General features: G+C 41.9%; 1 protein-coding gene across 17 annotated transcripts in view; it reads left to right on the forward strand.

The window, feature by feature from the left end:
- Ptprt (protein tyrosine phosphatase receptor type T) overlaps window positions 1-7826 on the forward strand; it is a 1127865-nt gene extending 1120039 nt beyond the window's left edge. For all 17 annotated transcript variants that reach the window (XM_060382888.1, XM_060382893.1, XM_060382885.1 and 14 more), the window contains one exon: window positions 469-7826. In XM_060382888.1, coding sequence (XP_060238871.1) covers window positions 469-522 — 54 coding nt within the window. In that variant the 3' untranslated portion in view covers window positions 523-7826. The remainder of the gene's footprint in view (window positions 1-468) is intronic.
- The last annotated feature ends 3163 nt before the right edge of the window (window positions 7827-10989 follow it).

Below are 10989 nucleotides of genomic sequence, written 5' to 3' on the forward strand. Positions count from 1 at the left end.
CAGGCATGACCCTGTAGAAGGAACTTGACTCTAAGGGTTTTTAAACCTGTCCAAAGTGTGATGAGACGGAACATGGTCCACAGGCTGGTAACAGTGGCATCACCTCGGAGTTTGTAAGGAATGCATAATCTTGAGCTCCATTCCAAACTGGCTGAGTCTGAATCTTCATTTGCAACACATACCCCTACATGTTCTTCATGAAGGTTATAGTTTAAGAAGCCTGGGTTGCAATGTAGCTACTGAAAGGGAGTGATCTGATTTGGGAATTCTGGGAAGTGTGGGTAGAAGTAGGCATCAGTCAGGATGTTGAAGGATGTTCAGGCATAGGCTGTGGATAATTTCCACTTGATTTTTTAGTGTGTGTATAGATAAAGTTATCTCAAAAATCTACATCTCTAATCTAATGCATTGTTTTATTCTCTCTCTCTCTCTCTCTCACCTCCATCTCTCTCTTTCTCCTCCTTTCAGGAACAGTATAAATTTGTATATGAGGTGGCACTGGAATATTTAAGCTCCTTTTAGCCCGGTTGGATGGGGAACCTGCCAGAGTCCAGAGGCTGCTGTAGCTGCCCCTGTTTTTCTGTGACTGACAATGACTGGTCTCAGGAGCTTGGAGGTAGCACACCTGCCCAACACCAAGGAGAAGACTGGTGGTCCCATGCTCTGTAGTGGGCTCTGCAGGCTTCTGGAGGCTCTTCTGTATCTGGGAGATGCTGTTATGATGGAGACTAGCTTCCCTTCTACACCTGAAAGCTTCAGGCCCGCAGAAGTCTACCCACAAGCAAGGCCCTGGACTTTTGATCCCCAGACCTCTTGTTTTTATTTTTATTTTATTTTTTCTTAGTTTGTTACTCTCATGGCAAGCTGACTGCGCAGGTGCTGGGATATGGGGAGCTGGCCAGCCCTTCCCTCACCATCCTTAGGAGTACTGGGGGTGGAAGTTCTTCTCCATGCTATCTTGCAAAAGATTGTAGTTTGAGGGATCACTGGGTTATTGGTTCCTACATCTCCTATAGGGGCCTCTGACATGAGACACCTGCCAGACGGGATCAATGTGACTTGTGGATGCCCCCTAGACCGCAGGAAGGGGCCTCTTCATCTTACACATAGCCTGTGCTGGGCTTCACTCACTACTGCCATCTCCAGCCAGGCCTTGACCTTCTGTAATCTCCCAGCCAACCAGCTGTATCCACATCACACTTCAGCAAAGGTTTCCTTTGCTTTCTCATAGTCTGTAGCAGGAGGAAGGCTCACAGGAAATTACAGTACCTTTTATCTTTGTAGAAAGGGCTACACTCCTGGGTCAGGGTTCTTACTGGCCTGTATAGTATAACCCTATGCTCCCTAGGTGGCACTTTCTATTGGAAAGACAAACCAAAAAAGCTTTGATTATTTTCCCAAGTATGTGTGGGAAAAAAATGGTAATGAGAGCGTAAAATTTTGAATTCTCTTATGTCAAAAAAAAAAAGAGGAAAGAAAAAGGTAGAATGGGAGTTTGAATGTATGGCTGTGTGATCAATCTTTTAGGTTCGTTATATTTCCTGGCCATACCCTTGAAAAGTCCCATCGTAGGATAGCACAGCTATCCCTGGGATTGGTCTCTGGTTTGGGAAGGAAAATACAGCAACAGCGTTATTATTTGTCTCTCTAGACTTGAACTCTTTCCTAAAGAAATCCAGCTGCCATTTTGAAATTGGCTACTGCAGCCCCAACTTGGTTTATATAATACAATAAGCAGGTTTAGGCCTAGGGCTCTGAGTCTTGCTCAAAGGATGAATAATTAAGGACAGGGAGAAAACGTCTGTGAAGCATTTACTGCAAGCCAAATGCCATGCCTTACCCTCTTCCATCTGACATCGCATATATATTCTGCAGCACCCCTACTGAGTGCTTGCATTGTCTCCATTTTGTAATTGAAGACACCCGAGTACCCTATCCCTCCAGTGTTAGAATTCTATCCCTCCAGGGATAGAATTCTGTGTTCAAAAAGGCAGGTAATGACAATGCAACCTCCCTGCTATTTTCCTTATGCTTTCTCGGCCAAGCAATTATTTTTATGGAAGAAAAATAAGGCTAGAAACTTCTGAGCAGAGAACTCCATGAGTAGAAATTTAATTCTTTCTTTCTGATACCAGTTCTTCTTGGTAGCCCAAACTTTCAGATATATTTTATTAACTCATTCCCAGTTCCTCAGAAAAGCTGGTCTTATCTAATTTCATCATTGCTAAAAACAATTCTCATGCTCCCTCAGGCTACAAGGGAGCCAGCTAGGGAATCTCTGTAGCCTGAGCTGAGCCACAATATTTGACAGCCTTAATAGCCAGGGGTCTAGGAAGGTCCATCTTGCAGACTGATCTAGTCACAGAGTATGGGGGACACAAAATCCAATAAGGTATACATCTTGCCCTTCAGGCTCTCTATATTCTAGGGAAGCTAAGCCACATTGTAACAGTAGAACATACAAGCAACCAATGAGCCTAGACATGAGAGTGACTCACTCTGCCTAGAGCTTCCTAGGCAGCATCCATTCCAACTGGGTCTCAAAAGATAGAAAAGAAGAAAAAGGAAAGTCAAGCCAAGGGGGTCAACATGCACAATGGTAAGGAAAAATGGGGTGTCAGGAGGGACAGATGGTGGGAGGTCAGCCCAGCTAGAATGTAGCAGAACTGGGATAATGGCAGGAAGGTAGCCAGAACCAAGGTAAAAATTGTAAAGGGCACAGCCATTGCCCTGCAGGCAACAAGAAGTTGGCAGAGTTTAACAGTACTGCGCTCAGCCTAGTTTTAGGGAAGACTCTCTCTGGATCAGCAGGACAGCCTCTTTTCCTTTCATCAGACACTGTGAAAACATCCCTCTCAGTGTGTGCTTTTGATATGTCGTGTGTGTGTGTGTATGTATGTATGTGTGTGTGTTTGCGTTCATTATTTTGTTGCTGGAACAAAATATGGAGTAGATCATGAGACTCAGCTTTTATGTAAAACCCAGGGTCTCTGTTCTACAATGGAGCAGGTCCAAAACCTTGGCCCCTAAGCCTATGAGGACAGGATATGAAAGGAATCCAGGAAAATGGCCCAGGAATTGTCTAGAAGTCCAAGAACACCAAAGTTGATCAAGAAAGGCTGTCACTTTGGAGGTTCAAAAGGAACAACTCAAAGAAAGCAAGCAAAAGAATTCTGTGAGTTACTATTCTCCTTTGATGGGCCTCTTCCCAGGTATATTTGAGCATATCCCCAGGCCTCAGCCCCCACTGTTCCTTCTGAATTCCTATGGCTCTAGTCTCCTGAATGGACTTTCCTATAGCCTGCAGGAGTCTGTAGCATAACCAATAAGCATGTTGCGTGCAATTTCTTCAGATCTTGGCCAATTCCAACAGAGAAAAGGTAGAGGGAGAACTATTTAATACAAATCCTAGAATTCATTCTGTTAAAGAAGGAGTGAAAGAGCTGACAGATAAGAATGACAGTGGTCTTTATCATTATAAATGGTGGGAATTTAAGGAGTAACACAAGGGGTGAAGGGGAGATTTGTGAAAATTCAGGCCATGCTGAGGGAACTCACCAAGGGCTGACCCATCCCTTCATTTTCTCACACTCCAACCATCCTTAAAGAAAGTGTTCTTAAACCAGTGCACACAAAAAGGAAGTGAGGTACAAGTATAGAAATGACATTCTTCAGATTCCTGTGGCGGGCATGCAGAAGACCTTAGATGAGATGGAAAATGGTACTAAATATATCAGACAATATTTTTCCCAAGAAATCTCCCCAGAAAATCTGCCCTCCAGGAGTCTCTTCTCACCCAACTCTACCTACAGGGTGGGCTCATTTTGACATGAGCAAAGGAAGGGTGCTAAAGTGAGTCCTCGCTTAGATAAGATCTTCCTATTGTTTTCCAGTGGAATCCAAATAAAGAAGGTACAAGGTATAAGTGAGATTCTGTGAACCATCCCCATTTGTGTGTGCTTACAGCCTTGATGGCTTCAGGATGCTCGTGTCCTTTTACCCCTCCTGATATGATTATCATGGATGAGGTAGGGGCCTGTCAGCTTCTAGACTTGCATGGCAGAGCGGGCCCCCTTCATAGGAATGGAAGAGGCTGCTTCCTTCAGGTGTTGACTCTCAGTGTGGGTCTGCGCAGTCAATGACCAGCCAGATGTCACCTACTCCATGGAACCTTCAGGCTCTGTGCTGTGGACTAGAAAACATGAGCTTGCTCTTCCAACACTCCTGAAGTGTCAGAGATTATGGCCGTCACCACTTCACTGAAGAGTAAACAGATCCAGCAGAGGAGAACTCACTTGCCCACATAAGCAAACACGACCTGGTTTCTGGCCACATAAACAATATTCTTCCACCACAGTAGCTGAGATTTTCCCACATGATTACTCTTAGCAACACAGGCAAGAGTGGAACTAATGATTCAGTAGATATTGGTAAAGCCCAATGCAGATAATAGTAAGCCTCAAATTCCCCTAGAGCTTCATGTTTTTCATTCATGAAGTATTTGAATCCCATTCGCTAGTTTATTCTTAGTAGTTTAAATATGACTATATAAATATATTTTAAATCTGTCCTTTATCTCATGCATGTCTCTTAGGAAATGATTTCTCTGTCCAAGACATAGTGCCTGGCCATGCTCCTTCCTCTTGAGGTCAATTCTAAATTCAAGTTCACACCAATTTACACTCTTCTGGGCACATCCGTTGCTCTGGAGGAATCCTGACATACTGTTCCTGAGATTCACCTAAGGTCTCTTCACCTTATAGAGGGTTCTGCAAGGTACCCACTGACAGACTAAAACAATGAGGACTTAGTTTCATGGCATGAGCCCACAAAACCCTACAGCCAGATGTGTTCTTACTTAGAAGATCCTTGAATGTTGAGCAGTGTCTCTTGTCTCCGTTGAGTCCTACTGCTTCTGATGTGGGCAAATCTTAGGACACACTTCATATGAACATGAACACCCCCCACTTAAACATAGCTCTACACAGTCCTTGGGTCCCTATATTATTTAGCACTCCAGACAGGTGTCACTAGGAAGTACAGATTACTATGACATGGCACATCATGGGAAGTAGAAGAGTTTGCTCTTTGGCTTGAACTCCAACTTTACCATTTCTGGACTGTAGACTATCAGGCTGAACAATACATAGAAAAGGGAATACACACACACACACACACACACACACACACACACAATCTTCAGCTGTGTTAAAAGGGGTTAGCCTGGAACGCTAGGGCAGGAAAACAGGAATGCAAATTGAAATTCAGTGTCTACTCAGAAGCAAGGATGCTTATGGGCTGTTGGGCCAAGTGATAAATGACATGGGGAAAGAATAAAGAAATCCACCCTTCATTAGCCTGTAGCTTGCCTGCTACAGGCTTCCTTCAGCATCAAGCTAAAGGAAGTTCAACATTGTAGAAGGTATTTCTAGATCCAAGGATAAACATGAACAGGATATTGATCCTATGCCACATGTTCAACGAATTATACTGAACCAAGATCCCTAAGAATGAGTCACTAACTCAAGCTAAAAGACACATCAAAAGATAAAACAGAGATAGCAATGTCATCTCTAAGCCCTGACTTGCCTTTCTTTCCCATTGAAAAATCCATGTATATAGCTGTGTATGGGTTCCCCGTATGAGGTTGTTCCTAGATACATATGAAAAATTATGAGATGCAGAGGCTTCTTTTACTGAACATTGGGTCACCTTTGAAATTCTATCCTTTCTGAATGAGAGAGATTGAGAAAGAGTGTGTGTGTGTGTGTCAGTGGGGAGAATGAGAATAGTTCTGAATCGAGTTTTCTCTGGCACATTTCAGAGTCATGGAGCCGATATTTTCAGAAACACAGCACAAATGTCTGTGTTGTTTCTATATATGAATAGGCTCTTTCAGTTTCTTGGTAACCACAGATAGACTTTTGCATGACAGTGGCTCTATAACTGTGTTGTGGAGACCAAGAACCATCCCTTGCATATTTCCTGCCAACTTCTACAAGAGGTGGAAAAGCTAACAAAGGGGCCACATTCACCCCTGAAATTAGTGTTCAACAGGAGGAGTCAGTACCCACACCGATAGCCCTCCTAACCTGGCACCACTTTACCTAGCATGTATCCACCTAAGAGCGTAGTGTGGTCCACTGTAGCTGGTACAGAGAATAGGCACAGATGGGATGGAAGACAATCTGCTAAAAAGGGCTTTGAAAAGTGCTGAACCATAGGGCTTCCTTCTGGGTCTGAGAGCCATTCTAGGTGGTTAATGCAGACTCTGGTTGTGATGTTTAGAGAATGTTTACACATCTTGGAATATTGGACAGCAAAGTAATGGTATGAAATCTGGGCATTCAGGCTATCTAACATAGTTCATGGTTCTTCAGTAAGAACGATTTCTAGGGGATTTGTAAGCAGAATTGTGTTAGTTTAGAAAAATATCAGTCTCCTAAAGGGACAGGCAGGAGACTAGTATCCATAATCTTCATAAGGCTGTGAATGATTAGATGGAGTCCAGAATAGTTTGGTACCCTGGTTACTTCTATGAGTGCTGCTAAGACTGATGAGGAAACTTAGTACCTACAAGAAAGAAATTACTGCCTGCTGGAAGGGAAAGCCGATCACTTCAGCAGATGCCCAGTAGAAGCCAGGCATCTTCATCTCCTGGATTACAGTGATGAAAGCATTGCTGAAACAGATGTTAGGTCATTTTCACCAAGTGTTGAGTCCTTGAAAAGTGGGAGTCATGTCTGAACTGGAACCTGAGAACTGCAAACTAAGTGGGCCATGCTTGGTTTGTGAGGCGTAAGCTCCCTATTTCTTCCAACCAAGACTTCCCCTTATGTCAATCAAAAGCCAACTCTGACTGCATCATCTAGCTTCATCCAGGACGGTTACCACCAGTAACAGGCAGCAGCTACTTGACCATACACTTGATGCTTAATGCCACCTGTGGGAAGGGCAGCCATCACCCAGACTCTCAATGACAGCCAGAACCAATAAATATCCAGACAGGAGTCATAACAAGACTTCATTTTTGTGCACATTATCTCCAAAGATTAATTCCACCCTCACTCCCTACTCAAGACCTGTAGGAGAAGATTTTAAAAGCACAGTGATTCTGTTGATACCTGCTCATAATCATTCCCAGTGCATATATTTTTATCACCAACTGGATCTTAGGCTAGCCTGGGTTAACCCAGACTAGCTCATATTTATAAATCAGGCTCAAAGTCACATTCTACCTTCTCTCTTCACTCTATATCTTAGTAGCCCATGAAAGGTACAGTCTTAGCCTCTGTGGTTGCCTTGGCTCCTGGGTACTACACTGGTACAGCTCTCAAGGAACCATCATGAGGTTCCCAGTCTACACAAGGGGGCTGACACTTTCATATCCAAGTGGCATACGATATCATATGAGACCAAAGTCTCCACACTCTTTGAGGCCTCCACAAATCCCAATGGCCTGCACTTGTACAGTTTGGGTATTTGATAGATAAAGCACGTATGAGAAGAGAAAACAAAATAAATCAACTTCAAAAAAATAAATAAATAAAGCCAGCACTGTGCTATCGATGTTTTTTTTGTTTTGTTTTGTTTTGTTTTGTTTTCCCTTTTTTCTTTTTTCTTTCCAGTTCTAGCTTCAAAAAGCAGAAGGTAAATAATGTCAGGTCAATGAATATCAGATATATTTTTTGACTGTACATTAAAGTGACGTGTAATCTTTTTACACCTGCAAGTCCATCTTATTTATTCTTGTAAATGTTCCCTGACAATGTTTGTAATATGGCTGTGTTTAAAAAAAAATCTATACAATAAAGCTGTGACCCTGAGATTCATGTTTTCCTAAGATATTCACATTTGTGTCTTCCTGGGGAGATGAGAAGGGGACCAATTGAAGTGAAAGAAGTAGAGATACTACTACCAGTTAGGTTTCTTTTTATTTGTTTATTTAATCTACACAACCATAACATAAGATATGCATATTGTTCCCTCTTTGCAGATGGGAAAATGAGGCTCAGAAATATTAAGGGATTTTTCCATAACTTCATACTGAACTAGTAAAAGGGTTGCATTTAAAGTACTTAAAGCAGTGTGTTCTTGAGCGTGGTTCAGAATACTGGTATTAGAATCAATGGGTCATTTGTTAAGCATCCATTTTTTTTAAATATCTTTGTCTCTCTGTATATGTGTGCATGCATGAGTGCCTGCATGTGTGTGTTGCATGCCTGTGTATGTGTGCACGTGTGTGTCACCATGCCATGGCACACATGTGAAGGTCAGAGTACAACTTTGGGTGTCAACCCTCACCTTTTATCTTGTTTGAGATACGTGTCTTGTTGGTCACCACTGCTGAGTGCCAGGATAGCTGGCCCAAGAGCTTCCAGAGAATCTGTCATCTCCACCTCCCACTCACCATCAGCGCATTGAGATTGCATATGTACATTACTGAATCCAGCTTTACGTGGGTTCTGGGCATTCAAATTGAAATGAAATGAAAGCATCCTCCCTTTCATGACAAGTGCTTTTACCAACAGAGCTGTCTTTTCAGTCCTGCACACATATTCTTGAGCTCCTACAGCATCAAAACTTTAGGGTCTGTTCACAAACAATCTGTCTGTGTGTACCAGATAACTACAGCTTCATAATAAATAACAGCAAACCTCAGTGATGCAAGCCTTCCCTAGCATTAATTTGATACCTAAACTCAGCGGGGGCTTTGTTTAAGGCCAGGTACACAGGCTGGTATGGCCATGTTCCTTGTACCTCTTATCTGCCTCCTGCAACCTAGCCTGGGCATATTGTACTCAAGATATATGAAAGAGAAAGTTTAATTGTGTGTTTTGACCAGCCTTTGCTTGAAAGAAACATGCATACAGTGTCTCATGAACAAAGCTAGCTCTATGAAATACTTAGAATTGGAAGTAGGGGGATCTTCCTCTTGGTATAGACCTCTCTTACCAAATTTTCAAACGAATCTTGAGTTTTGCCATCTTCCAGCAGTGTCTGGTGCACCTGATAAACTCTAATTTCAACATCATCTACATCATTCATTTCACTTGGAACATATGTAAACATGCCAGGTTAGTGGTGCTTAATGAATGTCCTCTAATGATTGCTGCACATGCAAAAGTTGGAAAAGCGCTTTGTTTTGTTTTGTTTTGTTTTGTTTTTGTTTTGTTTGTCAAAACATGGTTTCTCTGCGTAGCTCTGGCTGTCCTGGACTCATTTTGTAGATCAGGCTGGCCACGAATTCTCAGAGAATTCACAGTCCTGCCTCTACCTCCCTGAGTGCTGAGATTATAAGCGTAAGACACCATGCCTACCTATTTTTTATACTGCATTTTAATTGTAACATTTTTATCTTCACTTCCCTACCTACAAACCCTCCCATATACTCCTCCCTGTTCTTCATGGCCTCTTCTTCATTGCTATTGCATGCATATATGTATTTGTATATACACACATATTCCTAAATACAACATCTTGAGTTCTTATAACATTACTTGTATGTATTTCCAGGGTCGACCATTTTGCACTGGGCAATCTATTAGTGTGCTCTTCCCTGAGGAGGACACACATTCTTTAAAATACTATTGCTGTTAGAGGGGGTTAGAGAGGAGCCCAGGAGGAAAGGGGACAAGCCAACTTGAAGCAGTGAGGCTACTGAACTCAGACCTGGATGTTTATTCTCTAAATTTTCTAGCAGAGCAGCAGAAGAAACAAGATTCCTCTTTGGAGTTTACTGAGTCCCAATTTCTTTAAATATATCCAGGTATAAACATGGACTGAAAGCACAAGCCATGCATGGGTCTAAAGCCTATGGTTCATTTGATTCTCCTTCAGCCCTGACAATGTGTCAGAGCTTCTCTGCCTGAGAGGTCTGGATTTAGTGCCATCACATCATGTACTAGATATGACACCCCACAAAGCTCCAGAGCCTAAAAAACTGTGCTTTTCAGCTTGGCCCTGAGCAGGAACCCTAGTGTCCTGCCAGCTAGTTATCCTTGCCACTATGTCCTTGGCCACGTTAATATCACTTATTCTTCTTGCTATAATTATTCTTTTGAGGTAAAAAATGTAATAGATGATACTGAGAAAAGAAAACTACAAAGGTGGAAAATTATACATGATATATATAAGCAAAAGGACTTTAAAACATTCTTTCTAAAGAGCTAATACATTTGAAAGTGTTTTTGTAAAAATCATACATACTCTCTTGCCAGAACTAAATACACATAAATGAGGGCATAAGGCAAAGTTCTCATTAAGAAGTATTTGTTATTGCTTTGTCATTCTGGATCTTTCTAAGCACAAACACAGTTACATGTAATTTTCTATGTTCTTGGCGTCAGACTGTACATTCATGGATCTTTCCTTATCTCACTTAAGCATGAACACATGCTTCCATCAATATCTCTTGTCTTCCCTGACATTCTCACAGTACTCTTGAACTGAAGGCTGAGCTAGCCTGAGCATAAGGAGACTAGATGTTCCCATAGTGCTGCTTAAGGAAACTGCCCTAGCTGTGGAACCAGTGTTAACACTGAAGAATACACTCTCCCGAGACAGGGTCGCACAGCCGATAGCCTGCATATCAGATATTTACATTATGATTCCTAACTAGCATAATTACAATTATGAAGTAGCAATGAAATAATTTTATGGTTGGAGGCCACCACAACATGAGGGACTGTATTAAAAGGTCGCAGCATTAGGAAGGTTGAGAGCCGCTGCTCTAAAGTTTCCCTAGTCTTCAAAATAGCTCCGCAAGCTGAGGACCAGGCACTAAAAAATATGAGAATATTCCAGATTAGGCCATACACACATACAAATAGTTGTAAAGACATCAAGAGAAATAGAGATGCAATGATAGAGTCAATTACTTAAATACATATAAATTAAAAACTATCAGAATATTATCAGTAATCATCTTTCATCATGGGGAACAAATGAATAATTCTTATTAATAAAATTCTATATTTTCTAAATTTT

The sequence above is a fragment of the Meriones unguiculatus genome, chromosome 4 (genome assembly GCF_030254825.1).
Source record: "Meriones unguiculatus strain TT.TT164.6M chromosome 4, Bangor_MerUng_6.1, whole genome shotgun sequence".
Lineage (NCBI taxonomy): Eukaryota > Metazoa > Chordata > Mammalia > Rodentia > Muridae > Meriones > Meriones unguiculatus.